Source organism: Acanthochromis polyacanthus, chromosome 20, assembly GCF_021347895.1.
Source record: "Acanthochromis polyacanthus isolate Apoly-LR-REF ecotype Palm Island chromosome 20, KAUST_Apoly_ChrSc, whole genome shotgun sequence".
In the NCBI taxonomy this organism is placed as follows: Eukaryota; Metazoa; Chordata; class Actinopteri; family Pomacentridae; genus Acanthochromis; species Acanthochromis polyacanthus.
In genome coordinates, this window is record NC_067132.1 from 19,543,612 (window position 1) to 19,565,504 (window position 21,893).

The window sequence follows — 21,893 nt, forward strand, 5'->3', positions numbered from 1 at the left end:
ATTCTGTCATTCTGCTAGGCTATTGAAAATGTTGGGGATTATTAAAGTGAAACATTTCATTGTACAAATGTAGCTTTGTACATAAAATACTGTGATTTTATGTACCAGTTGTCACAACTCGCTGCATTACTTTGTGTAATACCTCCTGAGATACATGGTATTGAAATATATATATTACTTTCCGTTTACAATACAACAATGAACCTTCCGTACGCCCACATATCAGTAGAAATTCCTGTCCTAATAAAGCCATGATTATACTCCTTTGTTGAAGTGTACAAGGACAGCTGCTAATGCTATGAATGCGTAGTTGTTGTTTTTATACCTCTTACTAGTCTGCATGGAGCCAAATCAAATAAAAACAAATTTGTTTGTATAAGGCACATAAATGGAAAAATAAACCGCTTGAGTTGATCATGTTAGCACTCAGGCAGCAACAAAAATATGTGCAAAAAACATTTGCAGAATCAGCTTTGTAAACCAAATTGCAAAATACCAAGACAAGGCAAGATAATTTCTAATATAATATAAATAAGAATGCTATAATATTAGAACCATTAAGAGCAAAAAAAAGCCATTAGCTAAATCTTTGTCTAGAAACTTTTCTTTAAAATGTCAGTGAAGGAGGGACATTTGATTCCGTGAGGAGCTCATTCAGACGACTTTGTTCTAAACATGTGCAGCTGATTGATGTGTGAACAACTGTGCTTGTAGCAAAGTGGCTGCAGATTGCAAAATCTATCACTAGAATTTTCGAACTCATTGTGACACCGAATGGAATCACCAGTTATTTGAGACATCATTTATGAATGTTGGTGTAAAGGTCAAGATCTGGATTCGAAGGTGCTGTGAGAAAAATCACCAAAGTCACAATGATGCTCTAGGAATCACAAAGACACAGTGGGCTGATGGATTTAAACAAAAGGGAAGCAAGAGCAAAAATGCACCGATCATCCTGATGCACTGCTTCCCCTGAGCCACTTTTTCCAGTCTGGTAACAGTCTTTGTGTCTGGTTAGGGTGTCTCCTGGTCCTGGTCCCTTTGGAGGTATTCCAGGCATTACTCCGAGCACCAACTGGAAATAAACACATTGGAGGATTTATGTGTCCCAGGTGGACTTTAATGCTTTGGGATCCCCTTGAAGATGCAGGAGGACGTGACTTTTCCTAACGCCAACACAACCAAGACCAGAATAAGCAGTAGAGAATGGATGGATGGATGGATGGATGGATGGATGGACAAACTGGCAAACCGGTCTGATGGTGGTGGTTCAGTGTAGCTTAAAAATTTCAGTTATTAAAGGCCTATAGCTGCAACACCACTTGAAAGGTTTGAAAATGAAGCCTCATTTTTCAAATACAGTATGTTCATCTTTTCATTCGCACAAATGTTTAGCCACTAACAGCCTTCCATACAAGCAAGACCTCAAGTCCCACGACACTGAACCCAAAGTTTCAAAGTTCTTCTGTTCACTTTTCCTTTTTTTTTCCAGACTGTGTAAAATGTCACAGCCTTCAATTACATGTGTTTGAAGGCTATAACCATTTTACACTCTGGAAACAAGCTTATATTGGGGCAAAAGGTGAAGCCTCACTGTGAAATAGCATTCAGCCGAGCTAATTTTACCTCCGGGAGGAGCAGCTCTCTGTCACAGATGGACACCACTTTTCTCGGCTGCAGCTCTAATCCCCGTGCAGTACCTGGAGGCTCTGATGAGTTTCAGTGGAAGAGGAGAGGCAGACATCGACTCTGGTACAGTCGCATTGTTCCCACTATGAAGCATCACTTTCAGTCCTTCTGCTAAGTGTTCGATAATCTGATCAGGGCAGTTAAAAACCTCGTGTACCGACTGGAGCTACACCTCACGCTGTCTCGCTTTCGTCAGCTCACATCAGGAATAGAAAAGCTTTCACAGCTTTCTCTGCGGCGTCGGTGCTGTGTTTATCATAATGGTTTCTTGACTGCACTCTTGCAGTACATTCGAAAAGGAGCCTCACTGTTTGTCCTTGAAGAGAGGCTGCAGTCATACCATCACCCAGGCTGAGACTGCTTATCAAGCCACTGCTGTTTGTAATTGTGTGCTTTGTCACTTTGCCAGTGATGAAAAAGTCACCTCTGAAAACAAAGGGAGTTGTTCTCACCAGTGGCAGAAGAAGTGTTCAGATCCTTTACTTTAAGCAGGTATAGATGATTTTTTTTTATAATAATGTATTGAATTCAAGTGAAAACTGTTAATCTGTATCTTCTTACCTTTACTGTTTTGGTTGACTCTCACCTAACTATTGGCATCACTGGCACCATTTTCTGAGAAAATAATTTTTAAAAATCAAATTTTTAAAATCAATCTATCACTGTGCTTGCTCAGCACCAAATGCAGACCGACACAGTTAGCAACTGGTGAGTGAACATAGTGGAGCATTTTAGAGCTGAAAAGACAGACGAGACCAAAAAGGAGCTAAAAGAGAGAGATTCGGTTCAGTAGTTTTGTTACAAACCATGAAAGCACTCAGAGAGCACAGTGCTCTGCCACAGCTGCTCAGTCATTGTATGATTTCTAATGGATAAGTCCCGATAAGTCCACAATGGTGGATGTGTAGTAAGGCTCTCAATCATGTGATCATCAGCAGGCAGCTAACAGTGATCACTTGTTGTCATGGTTACAGTGACGCCGTGCCGCTATCTCACAATGATACAGAAATCTTTAACAAATTCGTGGATCCAGACTATACGTCACATCACTGCCAAAATCTAATCACTTCGTCTTTGTGTTATTTCTGACCTTCCCTGAAAATTTCCTCCGTATCCGTTTGTCCGCCTTTGAGTAATGTTGCGCACAGACGGAACGACAGATTAACAGAAGGACAAACGTACGTCAATCGTCACATAATTGCACCGTGTTCCTTGGTGGAGTAACAATAAACAATGTCAAACAAACTGCCATAAAGCTGTAGTAGGCAGTTTTTCATTGTAATTCAAGTTGTCTGAGAGGAAACTACCCTTCTGCACCTCATTTTAACTCCTCAGACTTTAGAAATCACAATCAGAGGGCTTTTCACCTAGAACACATAGTGAGTTAGCCAGTATGATAGACGGAGGACTTTGACTTTGGAGAGAGGAGTTTGAATCCTTGGTGAAGCCACAGATACGTGGTGACATTTAATTTTGGCATTATTTAACATTTTGATGATTATTTTGACTATTCCATATATATACCTTTGGCAACATAATTCAGGATCCACTGAGTGGCTTTTCACAGAGCCCTCAAGCACAACCATCAAACAGAACTATAGGAGGCAAATCCAGTTTGGCTTAAAGTGTCAGAAAAATATCATTGGGCTGCATAAGAAAGTTGCAATCTTTAAATGAAAAATGAAAAAGTCTTATTTTCAGTGTCAATAATGCACTTTCACACTCACTGAAAATGTTTAAGCAACTGACTGCAGAGAATCTTGGGAAGTGGCTTGTCTGCAGGAGTTATAAAAAGACCATTTTAATGTCACAGTTGGTCAAGGTGGAGCTTATTCCTGCTATTTCACATCATGTTATCTGGAAGACATATATGAGAATGTGTGGCTATAAAGTATAAAAGATGACACCTGAGTGGCTGCACCACAGCTGGCAGACTGCTCTCTCAGACCTCGGTAGAGAGAAAATCAAGTTGGCTGTCAACGTGATTGCTGTCACCGCAATGTGTCTTCATTATGATGCACAACGCACATTGCATTTTCACATTTCACTCCTTTCCAGCAGCTTGCAGCATGTGTTAAGAACATCTTTGCGGCTTACTGTGTAGCAGCCAAGCTAAAGTGCAAACTATCCCCTAAGTTGTGGTAAGCCTTTCATTAAAGATAGCTTATCCTCAGCCACCAGACCATGTGGAATGCTGGAAGTTGAAGTTTGGCAGACAGATGTAAACGGATGCTTCCATTTCAAAAATGCAAACAGCCTCCTGAGGTAAATTTCAGCCAATCAGTTGCTGCACTCGCCTCGGTGCCAATTCATGTGTATGGAAATGTATCTCCTGGAAACCAAACAAAAGCTGAAAGATGACAGAACAGCCATGAGAAAATGCTTTTATGCCAGTGATGCTCAACTTACGGCCGGTGGGCTGGTGATAGGGTTCTGGCTGGTCCACAGCCTGTTTTCTAAATGAAAGTTCACACTGGGATTTTTCTGTTTAGCAGATACTCGGGTAATTATAAAATAAATCATTTCAAAGAAAAATGAGTGATGGGCCTATTTTCTTCCTGGCCACCTGTTGTTTTCCAAAAGTTGCCCCCAGGTGAAGCAAGTTGAGTATCCCTGATGTACATAAGCTATTTTTCTCCCACAAATAGTACCGCATTTGTTACTTTGTGTGTCACCAGACTGGTCCTTTTGCTGGGGAAACAACCCGGCCACCGGAGCAAAATTATAGTTATCATCAGTACTGCCTTCTCTGCTAATTGTGATATTTTGGTGATTGCTTTCATTTGAAAGGGTGCAGGAGGTGGATGCTCAGTTTGACCACTGATTGGAGCAGATCGGCTGTAATCATACCAATACAACAATTTACTGGAAACTGTGTGGAGCATTGCCTGATTTTTGGATTGATGGCATGAAAAAAACACGCATGAATGCATGAATCCTTTATTTTTTTGCCTTCTGTCAAATTTTACATTTGCAGTGAAAAACATTTGCAGTCCAAAGTCGGTTGAAAAGAGACGTAAATGACAGAAAAAGTTTCCTCTTAATAGGTGCAATTTGTCGCAATTTGGAGAAGCACCAAACTTGAAGAAAAGAAAAGACTGAGACATAACTGAGACTGTATCGACTTGAGTTACAGCTCATTGCTCTCCTCTTTTGTCTGAACTGATGCAAAGCTACCTTTCCATCAGTCTTTCATTCATTCAAATCCATTTATTTTTAATTCAGTTTTACATTCACAATTGACTGAACTTGATCTGAATGAACAAGGACATACTCATTATTCTCCCATTGTTCACAAATGATAAAGGGATGTTTCTAAATGTAACACACCTTTGTGCTGACCAAAAAAAGCAGGTGCAGTTTCCAATTTCCTCTCACTGATCAAACTCAGCTGGCTGATGTGATGTTTGAGTCACAACCTGCCCATGTTCATGCACTACACTAATAGTCTCACCTTCACCTTGGATCGAGGCTCTTTTTTTATATCAGTGATAGAAAAGAGACACTGCCTGATGCATCGATGAACCGCAGCCAGTGTGGTGGTGGGAGGATGACTGCTGTGTGTTCATAACAGCCTGGATTATGATGACTGTTAATTTTAGTGTGCCATTGTTAAACATGCAAACAAATGAAATGTGGATCTGCTTGAGGGCAAAACTCTGAACGCAATTATTCATGTTTTATATTACATTTGGTTTAAATTTCACGCTGATCTTCCAAAAAAAAAAAAAAAATTTCACATATAAAAATGACTGACTTGTTCAGGGAGTAGCTGGAAGATAAAGACAAAATGAGAATAAAGAGAACACAGAATCAAGATTATGGTGCAAAGGATTTACAAAAAAACCTCCTACACTTTATAACTTTCTACAGATCACTCTTGAAACAAATGCTTCCATATTAAACCATTTTTGGTGATCTTAAGAAGCCTTTCCAGTGCAGGAATTTTCCCCACAGACAAGGAGCCTTTTGGAGGAGGTGTGTTTCTACTGCAGGGATTTGGGTCTAAATCAAGGCTGTATCCCAAATCACATACTTCTTCTTTATACTTAAGTACGTATTGCAGCTGCTCTACAAAGTATGCACCATTTCATGTAGTATGCATACAAATGGGTCTTAATGTTGCACCTTAAACTTTGACCATTGTAGTCTGTCGTATGAAATGAGTCGTCAACCTTCTGTGTGCTCTCAATTGATCAAACTCATTTTGTTGCATGAGATACAGCAGTTTATGTGATGCAGTTTTTGCCAGAAAAGCATGCTGGCTTGATAACTGCAAAAAACATCCAAATGTTGTTGGACATCTGGGCATTTTTGGCTACAGGGACATGCTAAATCGTTTTCTCACCTGAGCTGGAAGGCAGCTTTTGATCGGGTTCCAACCCTTACCTATTGGTATGAGCTTTGGGTAGTGACTGAAAAAATGAGATACAGGCAGCCGAAATGAGTTTCCTACATAGAATTGCTACCTCAACCTCAGAAACAGGGCTTGGATTCTAGTCCGTGCTCCGTCGTGTTAAAGGGAACCAGGTTCAGTGGTTTGAATATCTGATTAGAACGCCTCCTGGCCGGCTTCCATTGGAGCTTTTTGTGTTCATGTCCAGTTTGGAAGAGACCCCAGAATAGACCCAAAACTCACTGCAGGGATTACATATCTCATCAGGCCTGAGAATGCCTTAAGATCCCTCATAAGGAACTGGAAAGCATGGTTTGAGAAAGGCATATCTGGAATTACCAGTTTTATCTGTTTCATGTGCTGTCTTCTAAACTGATCACTGACCTGATAAAGGGAAGAAAATGGATGGATGGATAGACATACTGACAGATGGATGATGCATCTTGTCTTCATTTTGGATATTGGAATGCACCCTAAGTTCTGGGAATATTAGTTCCTGGTTGGACTGTAGCACTTTCAAAAAGGACAAGAGCTTTGAGAGTGAGGCTTGTATTTGTCATTCTAATTTTTCAGCTACATTTAATGTAGACGTTTAAAAATCTGTAGCTGTGTGTACAATTGGTTTTTCATCCATTGTGCTTGGACACAACAACATGCTGTTACAGAAGAAAACATGACAGGTGTACTGACAACGAAGTATAGTGAGTGTGCAAAAATGATAACTAAAACGTATGACACTGGACTAATCTACTCACTCTTGAAACACTGGAAACCAATGATCTGAAGGAACCGTTGTTCCCAACCCATCAACAATCTGTAGGAACAATTTATTGCGACTGTCTTTAAAGAAAGTTGAGGGAGGCTTGGAGTAGGCACAGCCACAACCATGACATTTAGTTCTTTAAAAAGAATTACTTAGACTAAAAGTTCCACATATTTTGGGTGGAAATGCAACTTTTGTACACATATGGCACCCAAAAACTGTTCATTATACAGTAGAATCACTTGTGATGAGAAGCCGTTATGGATAAAAGCAATAAAAGGTTATTTTAGATCAAAGATAAAGATCATGGGTTAAATATGATGATGATGGTGATGATTGTGATAACTTTAAAGCAAAACTATTGTGAGTTTGCTGAGAAGTAGCTACTAAGTGACATTAATACTAAAGTAGCCACTAAAGATTAAACTACTGAAGTTATCTGGAAGTAACTTGCCAGCTATAATTAGCACAGTTCAATTCATGCACACGCCTTAGATTAAAATTATGAAGTGACAAGAAAAGACTAAAAATGAGTGTCTCCACTTATTCCTCTATTCTCCCAGGCCTAGAGGAACAGTTTATCCTACTTGTAAATAATTTGGTACTTTCATTTATTATCATCCATTTCCTCTTCAGTGTGCATCCCCACACATGGAGGCAGTCCGGGATTAATTAAGACTGAAAGACACTTGACCTTACCTAGATAGAAATCACATTGTAGGGGTCCTTTAGTTTTTCATGGTGTGCTGGACTAATATATCACTCTCTTGATGTAAAGGTCAGATCTGTTTCAAATCCTACTAGTTAGAAGAAAATTTTAGCCTTATTTTCTTCTGATGACTCATACAATTGTCTCTTCCAGCACAAAGGCTGCTCTTTGTCATCCATCTGAAAGGAAAGAAGTGTGTTTGTTCATACAGAGACTTTTTGCAGCATTAGCTCTTTACAGTAGCTTAGAAATGAAGACTTGTAAGACCATGTGGATGTTGTACAAAAGAGAAACAAATGTCATCAGTGTGTGCGCCGAGTGTTCCGGCATATATCAGCCTGATGGTGGCTGCAAAAGAAACGCTACAAGAATGACATCATCTGGGAATGATTGCATCAAATTTCATGGTGATTCATGCACTACTGGAGCCACGCTGCTATCATCACACATCAGATGATGAAATTCCTTCATTTAAATAGCTTGTTCCTCTTTTTTTCATAAAGGTATGTTTTATCTGGCTAAGGTTTGAACGTAACCATTTTAAAAAAAAAAAACATTTTAATGCCATCATGCATGTGTGCCCAGGCGTTCCTGTCTTCAGCAACTTCCTGCAGCTCCTCTTGACAGATCTCCAGGCCACCTGGTAGATGTAATCCCTCCTGGGTCAGCCGCAGGGCCTCTAACTAGCTGACTGTCTGATATATCATCAAAGGAAGGTGCCGAGGAGGCTTCCTTATCAGGTGCCTCAACTGACACATCTGGCTCTGCTCAAAGTGGAGGAGCAGGGGGTCTATTCCATATGCTGCATATAAAATAGAAAAAATTGCTGAAACTGATAAGTGAAGCCAATACAAAGGTTGTTTCTATGGTTTCATAGATGAGTTTTGGAATACAGCATGATGTTCCTGCTGTAAGTTATGCTCAAATTAAGAGTCGAATAGATGAAACAAAATTAGTTTTCAAAAGACTGAGATGTTGACGGCCAAATTGCCAACTCAAGTCTTCAAAACATTGGTTCACTAAGCAGTGGGTGACACCACTGTAGCTACCTTCATCTTTGTATACAGCCTACAGCTTTTCTGTATTTCCAAACTTCTACCTTGATTTTGGAGAGTAAGTAAAATCACCTTGTGAAGAAAGCAGTTTTATCCACGATCTTGTTGTTGCAACTCAAAATTCATGACCACACTCAAGGGTAGGGGTGTACACTGACTCGTAAATCGGAAACTTGACAGCAACTGCTTCATTGCAGAACCTGCAACCAATCTATCGTTGGTCTCATGGTTCCTTTCAGACCTTCCATCTTCACCTGAAGGCGGAATGTCATCTATTTCCAGGAGAGAACCACGGCTTCAGATTTTGGAGTGCTAATCTGAATTCCATCCACATAACACTCAGCTGCAAACTGAGACCCCTGGAGGCCCTTGGTGCTCTAAGGAAAACATTGTCCACAAAACGCAAAGCTGCAAATCCCCGGTCCCTCTATATGTAGCTTTGTGCTTGTCTGTCACATTAATATGCATTGCTGCACTTACATAGTCTTGTAGTAACCCTAAATCACATTTCCACAAGTGTTCATTGTGCACTTTGTAGTTACTTTAAAATCCATGATTTGTTCACCCTGACAGTCTTATTATATTACATTATATAGTATGACTGCACACAGGTATATAGGAAAAGAAGCTATCATTGAAAAAGGAAAGCCAGCATGACAGCTTTCAAGCTAAAAATAAGCCTGGGACATCAAGAGAAGCCATACAACAGAAATAACCTCTGATATCACGAAGGGAAAAAAAAATGTAGAAATAAAACAAGGCTATTTGTGGTGGTTCATGTGCTTGGTGCATTATGCTGGCTTGCGCAAAGCATATAGTCCCTCAGTATTTGTCGAATGGAAACGGCTGACAGGGTGGCTGTCTCTGAGGCTGACGAGGACGCAGCACTTTGAGGTCCAGTCAGCTGTGAGTGGAGGTCGATCCGAAGTGACACAGACAGCGTGAGCATGGGACCGCAGCTCAAGAAGACGGAGGAGATGGACGTCTGATGTTGCAGCCGGGATTCATGATGAAGTTCATTTGTGTGACAGCAGGGGAGTGGTGCAGGGAGAGGCAGGGGGATTTTAAAGCCGCAGAGGCAATAAAGACAACTTTGTATCCCTCACTTTGACCTAAAAAGCTGAAGCGTTGTCGCCACAGTAACCACCTTTCGCTGAGTCAAAAAGTGACATTCACGCTTGAGGAAAGGAGTTGATGCAAAGTCTGTTTTCACTTCTTTACTGCCATGCTTTAGTGTTTTATTGATGACTACTAAAGGTTTTCATGGCATCTTGTTTCTTAACACACTTCTCTCATGTTTATGCATTAGCAATTACATAAGGATGCACCCGTGCAATTTGCGTAATGGACTTTTTGTCATGGAAAGGAGGCAGCTGTTCAGTGAATTGCTCTTTCTCTATTTCTTGGCCTTGCATCACATCAGGATGCTTTATTCCCACATTAGGGGAATGAGCTATTGTTAGAGTACAACACATGATCTCTGACCTAATTGTACTAGAATTGTTGTTTTCAAGACATTTCCAAGACACTCCTGTTCCTTCATACATGAAGTATAAGGTTGTAAGAGTGACCATAAGATGATATGTATTTCCCAGATAAGCGTATGATGTCTTCAGGGTTGTGGCTATATGATTATGGCAGGTATTTGTCATGTCAAACTAAATTACTGTGAGCGATTCTAAAAGCTCACAATGGCTCTTTTGATGCTTATCAGCCTTGTGAGAAATATATTGTTATCTCATGTGGCAGATGTTGGCAAGGTTCAGGTTCTCTGTGAGTTTTCTGGAAAGTAGGTTTTTAAAACATCCTCGACAACCTGTTCACATTCCTACAGCGTCAAATACAGATTTTATTTTTGTCAAAGCTGCAGGGGTCTCACAGATGCACACAAGGTGTCCTTTGCTGTTGCCACCACCTGCGTCATATGTGACGTCAATAGAGATTTACACTATCAGTCATAAGCTTGGACACACCTTCTCATTTATTAGTTTTTCTTTATTTTCATGACTATTTACATTGTAGATTCTCACTGAAGGCATCAAAACTATGAATGAACACATATGGAATAATGTAGTGATCAAAAAAATGTGAATAAGTTGAAACATGTTTTATATTTTAGATTCTTCAAAATAGCCACCCTTTGATTTGATTACTGCTTTGCACACTCTTGGTATTCTCTCATGAGCTTCATGAGGTAGTCACCTGAAATGGGTTACCAACAGTCTTGGAGTTCCCAGAGATGCTTAGTGCTTGTTGGTCCTTTAGCCTTCAGTATGTGCTCCATCTCATTCCAAACCATCTGCTTTGGGTTCTGGTCAGGTGACTGTGGAGGCCAAGTCATCTGATGCGGCACTCCATTACTCTCCTTCTTGGTCAAATAGTCCTTCCACACTCTCCTGTTGAAAAATAAATGATGGTCCAACTAAACACATACTGGATGGGATGACATATCGCTGCAGGATGCTGTGGTAGCCATGCTGGTTCAGTGTGACTTCAATTTTGAATAAATCTCCAACAGTGTCACCAGCAAAGCTTCCCTACACCATCACACCTCCTCCTCCATGCTTCACGATGGGAACCATGCACGTAGAAACCATCCGTTCATTTTTTCTGCATCGCACAAAGACTAGGCGGGTGGAACCAAAGATCTCAAATTTGGACTCATCAGACCAAAGCACGGATTTTCGCTGGTCTGATGTCCATTCCTTGTGGAATTGTTGTTTTTCCTTAGAAGTGGTTTCTTAGCAGCTATTTGACAATAAAGGATTGATTTGTGCAGTCTCCTCTGAACAGTTGATGTAGAGATGTGTCTGCTACTAGAACTCTGTGGCTTTAATCTGAGGTGCTGTTAACTTGCAATTTCTGAGGCTGGTGACTCGGATGAACTTATCCTCAGCAGCAGAGGTGACTCTTAGTCTTCCTTTACTCATGTGAACCAGTTTCGTCGTAGCACTTGATCGTTTTTCGTCTTGGGGATACATTCTATTTTTTTTTTTGCAATTTTCCAGACTGACTAACCTTCAGTTCTTAAAAGTAATGATGGACTGTCATTTCTCTTTACTTAGCTGATAACATAGTATCAGTAACATAGTATGGATACAGTGGTAATAGTATGGATTCTAACAGTTGTCAAATAGGGCATTCAACTGTGTACCAACCTGACTTCTGCACAGCACAACTGACAGTCCCAACCTCATTAAGAAGGCAAGAAATTCCACAAATTAGCCTTGACGAGGCACACCTGTGAATTGAAAACCATTTCAGGTGACTACCTCATGAAGCTCATCGACAGCAGCAGTTCATTGGTTTTCAGAGCAAAAAAGCCCATTTCTAACAGCCTTAACACCAGTGGTTATACAGTCATGGTGAAATGAACCACCTTTGCAGTAGTTTGAGCAAGAAAAACAAAAACAAAACTTCAACAACACACTGTGGGGACATGTGAGACTTAAAAGAGGCACAATATGGGAGCCTTAAAGGTTAAAGTGCAATATGGTGTTTGTGCCACTAGTGGTGCTACTGAGTAATCTGAGCCCATTTTGCTGTCACTGTGCACGTTTAAGAAAATACACATTAATTATCACTGTTCCAATTGACATTTAGTGGCAATCATAAAGAAGGTAGTAATACATCAACCAAGGCAATGAAGAAGAAAATTGAAAAGGAGTAAACATATCTACAATATGCACAATTAAGAGTATTCACAAAATGAGCAAGGATGTTTTTTGATCAAATAAAAGCATTAAACACGTTGTTTTTAAGCGGCATTTAAGGGGAACTTAACTTCACTGCACCTTTAAAGCTTGCACATATTTATTCCTGATTCTAGACTCAGACCCTCTTTAAATGAATTTTATTTCTGGTGGCATAAAGAAAGATTTAGGTTACGTGGTACTAAATAAAAGGAAGCATGGTCGTTTTTATTTATTTATTTATTTGCAACATTTTAATTGTCCACAGCAATATATTTTCAGTAGATTCTCCTTGAAAGGAATGCTCCATTTACATGCAACATGCCGCGAAATCTAGCAACTCCATAAACAACATGAAAAATCCGTTAACTTGGACTTACAGGTTTATTCCTGGCGTCAGATCAGATCTTTAACCTTCATGGATGGTTGTTCCACAAACGGAATCACCACCTGACTCTGGTGTTGCTAACCTCATTAAAGAGGATTGGAAGGGGGTTACACTGGAATTAATTAGAGGTCTTCTGCCTCCCACCGTCCTCCTCTGACAGCCTGCTTAACAAACAGCCTCCTGGGACAGGCGGTGTGGAGTTGTGAATGGACGAAGGGGCGGGTTCAGTCCGACGGACGCAGCTCTCCCGGCGGAGGAGCGCACAGAGCAGAGCGCAGACGGATGGAGCGGCTGCTGCGCTTTACTTCACACATCTGAACACACTTTGAGCAAAGAGCCTCGTTTTCTTCACAGGAGACACTTTAAGAGATTAACAAGGGAGTTTCTTTTCTTTTCTTTTTTAATTTATTTGTTGCCAAGATCAGGGAGTCGTGAATAGGAAAAGTCCAAAACTGAGGACAGGATGGATTCTTCACATGTGCTGTGTCTGCTGCTGCTGTACGGATACCTGCCAGAAGTAAGTGGCTTTTTTAATCCTTTTTAACAGTGAAATTATATCATGGTCTGGACTTTAATACGTTTGCAAAAAGTACATAAATGACACCTCTAGATCTAATCATCCATCATTAGCTGTATTTGCAGAAACATGTAAACTTGGGGGAAAAAGACAAAATTGAATGTTGTGTTTAAAACCATTCAAACATGCTCTCTGTTCATCTCCTCCAAACACATCTGGTGTTTAAACACATTTTGGCCCATGAGAAGGTGAATGTCTTTTAATCCCACCCAGCGATTTACACACAAATTCAAGCTGAGTTATATAAAAACTCAAATTAATTCAACTAGACTGCTCAAGTCGAGGTCACATCAGCAGCAGTTGTGATTCAATGTGACTCTCAGTTAACACTCTCTTCCAAAGCAGACTCTTGTAAATGAAATGTGGCTACTGCTTCTTTGTTCCGGTCTGATTTGTTGTACTATGTGATTAAAAAGCCTGTACAGACATTCAATTATCAGACTACTGGTTCTCCATTGTGTTTATTTTATAAGTACTGGTGATAAATCTGATGCAAATTAACATCTGGTAAACACATGTATATACGTTTGGTACAGCGCTCACACTGTTTGGAAGTATTTTCTCCCAGTCAATAAGCACAGTAATTTACCAGGACTTTGTTCTCACTGGACTTCAGTAAATACTTGTTCTCTCAGCAGGCATATATAATTGACTGGAAAGCCTTTGAGCATTGCCACATGGTAATATGTCACGTTTCAGTGGCACCGTGTGTTGCTGCAGGGAGTTGTAGGTCTGTGATTTCTGCACTGTGGGTGATAAATCTACTGACTTTCCTTTTTTTTTTTAAAATGACACACAAGCCTATAGATGTTTCTTGAAGTTAATGAAACCGCAGCAGCTTGCCTTAAACCCACCTACTAGTGAGATAAGAACATCTGCGTGGTTTTGTGTTTGCACAAAGCCCAAGCCTCACTTACACATATTTATTTTTCAGAAATGCTTTTATCTTTTTTTTGTAAACACATGTTCTGCTCTTCTCGACCAGGGAATTACTTGTGATGGTCACTTATCACTGTGAGTTTATACTTTGAGGATAAAGATGCTTTTTGTCACAATTTGGGAAAATCAACAAGAAGCCTGGATCTAAGAAGCTTAAGATTTCTGATTATGGTAATGGCTGCATGTTGATGGATTGGAGTCATCCAGCACTTTGCAATGTTTTCTTTGAATGCCTCCTTGAGAAGCTCTTTCCAGGCACAATAGGCTGAGAACATCTGAGTGACTGTGTGAAAATTTCCTTCTCCTCACCGCTGACAACTCTGACACGTGGCCCACCCTGACACTTTAGATCAACCAGATACGTCATGTGCTGACATACTTTAGTCGCTCTTACACGGTTTGCTGGTGTGCCTTTTCCCAAGTCCTCGGTGGCTGCTTCACAATAACACACCCTGACGTGTTTCGTCAATACATCCAGTGAGAAAACGTGGCTTTAAGGGGAGAGCAGAAAATCCCATAAGTGGTTAAAGAGTGCATGTCAATGGCCGGATGTCACCGTTATTGATTCGACGCGATGCAGATGGGAGGAGGGAAGAGCAGCCAGGGTTAGTGATAATGACTTCTCTCCATCACCTACTAAAGCAGCTGATGGGAAGCGAGAGGAAATTTTTGAACAGATAATCATAGTGCTGTAAAATAGCGTGGTGTGTGGGAATGCAGCATTTCCCTTCTTTAAGCAGATTCTCTTTAAGTGCTTGTGGACAATTTTCTGCGGAGGTTCAAGTCTGAAAATCTGGCAAATTTGTTGGACAAATATACATCGTTGTATGACAGTATGAAAGTTTAGAGAAGCAGCTGAATGCAACAGGTCATGAAGGATTAATGTCACTGAAATCAACACATATTAGGCTATTTGTCCAGATTGAACACTTTAAAACCAACTAAAATGTGCTGTTTGGACACTGGACAGTGTTCATTGTTGTAAATGAGGTGGTGTATCTACAGGTGCATTCATATTCTGCAGCATTTCTCCTGCTGCTCCAGTCTTTTTCTATCTTATTCAGACTGCCCTCACGCTTGTGAGGCAGCAACTCACCCATCAAGTACTTGACATGAAGGGTATAAGCACAAAATCTATGCACACAGATGAGACAGTTAAGATGGACTTCAATCAGAAACATAATATCGTGTTAAATGCGTCTCACCACCACACAGTAAGTGGTAATCAGAGTGCACATGCTAAGCCTTTTGATTTTTATCTGGTTCAGTTTTGTTGTTTAGAGGGAGATAAATATCTGCGATTATAGCTCTGCTGGTTGTCCTTTAGATGTAGGAAAGGTGCCACACATCTGTCGCTGGTTTGTTCTACACATTGAAATGCGTGTCCGTGTATTTCCCCACTGGACTACGCAGCCTCGTATTTTTCCCAGGGGTTAGAGGAGAAGATCAATATGACTTTCATGTCTCTGTGTTAAAAATGAAGCCAAATAACTGACTCACAGTAGGTTAACAATGGCCGGAAGCAGAGGAAAGAGGTAGCCGGTCTGAGTCCAAAGTTAAAAAGTAAATACCTGCACCTCCAGCTCATGATGGAACATGAATCTAGTTTGCTTCATTTGTGCCCGACAAGAACGTGTGCAAGCTCTTCGGAACTATTAAATAGCTTCAGGCTGTAAATGCGAAATTAGATTGCCCCATTAACACCTAAACATTTTTAAGATTAGCTACATAAACTAAAGCCACCGTATACTAGTACTGGCAATAACTGCCATACTGATAATAAAGCAAGTTAATAATACACATATAATAAAATTGTAAATAATCCTGGACCAGTACCTATCTGGCTGACACTCCAACAGAGAAACAGCATACAGTCATGGACAGACAACGTCCATTTAATTGTATTTTGAGTATAACTCCTTTGCCAAAAAAGAGATAAAACTTAACAGTAGTCAAAATTAAAGATGAACTTCTGCATTTTCTCCCCAATTTGTCTGTAGACATCATTATAATATTATATTGAAAATTCTTTAGACAACAATAATGTCGCAAAAATGTATTATTTTGTTTTTTATAAATCCATACATGAAGACGTGTGTGTGCTTTGCAGGATGACTATCCAATTAGCCAACTTATTCATCAACACTCTTTCTGGTGTTTTTGAAAAATATTACTTACTGACATTTTCAACAAGCATCAGTCCAGTTGTGTAAGATATGTGCCATATAATCCTCATTTTGAAGCTGATTTGACACCGGTTCTGTTCAGGCAGCTACTGGGTGCAAATATTAAGCATCAGCTACTGTGTCAGCTCATTTGTTAGCTTTAATTTAAATTCCATTATTAATTATTCATTTAAATTGAGTGACGATTTAATTAAATTTGCATTTAATTAACACTTATGAAATCAACTGGAAATTACAGCTTTCAGACATAATCATACGTTAGTGTGCAGTTAAAACAAATGTGTTTATTACTCAGCTTTATGAAGCTAATCTGCATATTTCTAAACACTAGGCAGAGCCACATCAGGTCTTTTTTCCTGCCTTCATTCTTTATACCCAGTTGAGCTTCAGCCTCTGACTGTAGTTTCTAACTTCATGCTCAGACTTGAGGACGGCATTGATTTTTTAAATACTTTTTGCAAAACACAAATAAGCACATTTCCCCAAATGTGTTAATGACATTTCAGAAATATTCTTATTCAGAGTGTCACTATTACAGATTTGCTGTCAGTTTTTCAGAGTCAGAAACCCTCCTGTGTTCTTGCCTTTTTGGATGGGAAAGTGTTTAATCTTTAATTCGCTGTTCTCACTGGTTAATAAACCCCCGAGCGTTGCAGCAGCAGAGGTATGATGTAGCTGCAGCTCTCCAGTGAAGTGTAGGGTAGATATAAACACATTAGTCTATTGTCTGGCCACACACAGACACAAGCTTCTCCTTTTATTTTCCTGTCAGCTCTTCCAGGTTTTTGATTTGATCATTATCTCACACTCAAACAAGGCAAAGCCTGCAGCCATTTGAAATGACAACAGTCGCTGAGAACCTGAAGCAGCACCCTGGCAGCCCTCGTGATGAGCTCTGCGCTAACAAACTATCAGAGCTGACAGGTATTTATGTGATGTTTTGCTCACTGAGACACTGTGTGTATATGTCTGTCCTTAAGGCTTTGCAGAGGTCCACTTATCATCTACAAAGTTTGGGATTGACATTTTGATTCATTGTCCAATACGGCAGTCTTAACGGCTGGGCTGTCCAAACTTTCTCGATCCTATAGATGCATTTTCAGCATCTCCGGTGGCAGCTGGTTAATGGAGCATTTTGAGCATGAGCATAAATCACTGTCAGGACTACTCCTCTTGTTTCCTGTATATGGATAAGGAAATTCAGCCTTTCCCCAATATCCCATACTGTGAACTCTGATGACTGTTTAATCGTTGGTCTCCCTCTTTGTGTATTCTGGCTCTATTTGCCGTATACAGAGTCCTATGAACTAATAAACTGCCTCCATGCAATGAAGAGGGCTTGATCCCCAGCAGCTTACAGTTTAAGGCGAAAAATTCCATTGTCATATCTGTTTTCCTACCTGATGAGGGACTTTGTTTCACTTTCTCAACTGTTTATGCAGCATTAATGGTTTTTGGGAAACTTCAGGTTGAAACTGGGTTGCATTTCCCTAAAGCGAAACGAAACAAAGCAATGTCCTAGTTTCGTATTTCACAATTAAACTGAAAATCTGGGTTGTTAGCTACATTTGTTTTTAGTTTGGAGAAAGCCCACATGATATGCTATCATTTTCACATTTCAGTATTCTGATGTTTCACTGAAAGCTTGTTAGGGCTGAATTAAAATACCTGTTTAACGTGATGGCTTGATGATGATATACTCAAGTGGCTCACTAATGAGTGAGTCCGTATTCTAGCCGAGGCCTGAAACTGAAGCAGGTAGAATGTAATTATTTACACTAGTGCTCTGTCCTGCTGTGACATGTGAAAATGTCCTCAATGAAGACAGTTTTCAGGCACTGTGTGGGAGGAGAACAAACTGAAAATAACACATATAGGTAACAAATTAGCAAACAATTGTTGATTTTCACATTTGCATTTATTTGGCACTGTGTTTCTATAAATGTGATGAGTGGGAGTGATATTTCTAGTCTCATTTTAGCTCCATTTTTGGTCTCCAACAGTTAGCTGCTAAATTCTCCACTAAATGTTCACTGCTGAGTCATTCCATCTCATTTCAACAAATCTGAGGAAATTTTGTTGCATGACCTCCTCTGATCATCTCCAAACTTTTTTTTAACTATCCCAACATAAGAATAGATTACTTGCAAAGTTTTAACATCATATGATTGCTATTTGCTAAGTTATAAAATATTTAAATCCCTATTTTTCCACTCGGAAATTGATATGTTAGGTAGAAAGGCTTGATTTAGGAAGATAATACTGGGAACTGACTGATGATATAGACTTACAAGTGATCTGAAGGGTTCAAACACCTTAACAATAGAGCAGGAAAAAAAAATTTGGAATGAATATACCCATTTCTCTGTGGTACAGGGCAATTTAAAAATTTGGCGAAAATGGCATTTTTCAAGAATTTAGGCATTTTTTTCACAAATTTTAATAAGTAACAAGGTTCATATGTTATAAAAATCTCAAAGTACCTTAAAAGTTCTCTCTAACCTAAAAATATCCAAGAGCTAGCTAGTCTCCTTAGACCTCAAAACGATGCCTATTTATGAAACAGACTGAAAAACACCATACATATATTGGCACAGAAACCAATGTGGGACATGGAGTAGAAACATGAAACTTTGTCTGTATAACAATAAACATCCGAATAATTGATATCTGAAGTATCAACATTGTTTCTTGAATCCTTCATGGCCAATTTAACCAAGAAATGCACTATGTTTTATAGGCGTTTTTTTAGGAATTCTAACTAATATATTGCAGTTAAAATGAGTTATATTGCCTTAGGTCCCATGTAAAACATGTAATTTGTCCCCAACTTATCACACCACTATTTCTGTCCTTTGAACTGCTTGAATTTCTCTGAAATCAGGCCATCATCTGCACCAGATATGTGGTACTGTCCACCACGGCGTGTTGAAGGAGCAGTGATTGGACAGAGGATGTGGGCTGTAGGCACCCACACTACGTCATCCTTTCTAGGCCATGTGAACTTCTTGCTGGGACCTTTTGGGTGCATGAATTTCACTTGCAAATCTTCAAATTCAGCTGATAAGTCAAATACGATACCGAGGCTGTCCTGAGAATGCAGTCTGGGAGTGATGCCATTTCTTCTTATTCAGTTACTGTATGAAAGAAAAAACAATGTCTATATAATAATTAACTTCAGATATGCCCTTTGTAACTTATACTACGATGCTGATGCTTCAGATTCATCTTTCATCTTTAGTTGGTCATGTAAATGGTTCCTAAAAACAAAAACGAGGATCAAAATGTATAGTAAATTGATTCAGCAGTTGCTCATCTTTGGCACAAGAAACAAATATGAAAGTAAGTTCACACATACTTCACACATACTAGTTCCTCCAAAAAAAATTTGAACCGCGTACCATGTATCCCACATGCACTTTTTAATGCCTAAAGTTAGGCTATTTTGGGTCTACACCTGAGTTCAACAGCCTATAAATCAATAAATAAGCTTTATTTTAATGTTTTAAAACTTTTACCTTATGCAACTTTCATTAGTAAAGAAGAAAATTCATTCTTTCAATGTCTTTTCACAAGAATAAGTCCTAAAATAGAGGCATGAAAAACCCAAAATAAAGTCGCCCATGAAATAATAAGGATATTTTGGGAAATTCCACAGTCCAGTATTTTTTTATTTTCATTCATTTCTATACTTTTCTCACCAGAAGGGTAAAAGTTTTGGAAGGGGAAAAAATTCTGACCATGTAAAAGGAGTATAAATTGCTTTTTTTAGTAGTTTAAAACCCTAAAATCATAGGCGAGGATTAAGTTTGGACTGACTATGGGTATTAGATTAGATCATTACTGCTTATACTGTATGTTTATAACCATAATACTTTGCATTTGTTCATAAAATTACCCAAATAAAGCCCAAAAAAATTTTTGGGAGGATCTGAGAAAGTGGTGCAACAAGCATTTGTTGAATTGACATGGAATGACTCTGCTTAGTTTGGTTCTGGTAATGTATACAGTGTTTCTTCAGTGCAATTAGCTTTCAATAGAACAGATTTAGCTAGACAGATTGGTTGGGTTGGTGCATTAATGAGGACTGGATGATATTTCATAATTCATCAACTTTCAACAGAATCAACACGTTTGTAATAAATCATATCACCAGGAGGAAACCTTAAAACCTGAAGCCCAGGGTCAATTGTGCATTTGACCAGCTAGAATATTCCAGCTTCACATAATATGATTGTGTCATTTACTGTAACAAAAATGAGTTTTGTGACATATGCTGCGGAATCAATGCTCATAATTCAATGCACTGGACTTAATTTGGATTATTCTCTCCTCAGTTTGGCATATATTTGACATATTGTGGTGTACTCTGATAAAATATTTTTAATAGTGTGACTGTTAACACAAACTTCTTGTCAAAAATAGCTTCTAACCGTACTTGAATAATGCTACAGTAGCTCTACTAGCTATTAGGATTACAGCAGTGATAGTAAATCAGCTCCACACAAGATTAAACTCAGTGATAGATCAGGTTTCACAATATTGCATTCTCTAACTTTCGCAATGATAATATCTTCCCCTGAGAGGGATTTTGGAACCAAATCCTCTCTAAAGTGCTCCGTTGCCCTGCTATCAGTTCCATGCTAATCAAAAATAAGGTTACCTAAAGGTCTGACCAACATGAGATTTCCTCCTGCGTCCGAGTTTCTCTGCCCAGATGAAGTTAACAGAATAATCTGCTGCCTCCCAGCCAGTTCAGCTGCTATTACTCCAGGATACGTAGTAATCCGCTGCAGGTAAAGCCTCCCGTGTACAAAGCTGTGTGGCTTATGATGGTGTCAGGACGACCTCATTCACAGGAGGAAGAGTAAGAGCGAGTGAGGCAATGAGTTAAGCCCAGAAAGGCAGAGTAGAGAGGTGAAGGTAAATAACACGGAGGTATTACAAAGATGTACTGTTGGGATCATATTTCCACAACATGATTGGTTTCCAGTCCAGATACGATGTCACAGAATCATGCTTGTGCCATAAACTTAGAATTGAAACTTTGAAACACCTTTTACTGTTAAACTCTGCACCTTCTGCACAGTGAAGCAAACAAGCAAACATCCAAGTGAAGCAACAATAAGAAGAAAAGACAATTTTGAGAAGTTTAACATTTCTGACATTGGTGATACTTAATGGTAGCACTGAGAGGGAGGAAGAGACTGTTCCTGCCTAAATAAATCGAGATTTGTCTAAAGGAAAAAAGGACTCAGCCTGTTTTTTGTATGAATTGATGAAGTTATAACCACAGCGAATCGGCAAATGGCTTTGAATGATTATTTTTTATTATTCATTTCAGTGTATTTTATGTTACAGCTGGAATCACAAACTCTAAGATAAACTGTCTTTCTGCTCATTGAGAATCCAATCAAAGACTGCTATACTATTTAGCTTCCTCTTACCCTTTTGTAAGCTTATAAACTGCACCAGTTGCCACCAAAAATCCCATAATCG

At 39.4% G+C, this 21,893-nt stretch overlaps 1 protein-coding gene across 1 annotated transcript in view; it reads left to right on the forward strand.

The window, feature by feature from the left end:
• Positions 1-12,729: 12,729 nt before the first annotated feature.
• Positions 12,730-21,893, forward strand: part of vipr1b (vasoactive intestinal peptide receptor 1b) — a 57,720-nt gene continuing 48,556 nt past the window's right edge. Inside the window, exon 1 of the mRNA XM_022209712.2 lies at positions 12,730-13,209. Within this exon, the coding sequence (XP_022065404.2) occupies positions 13,156-13,209 (54 nt within the window). The 5' untranslated portion in view covers positions 12,730-13,155. The remainder of the gene's footprint in view (positions 13,210-21,893) is intronic.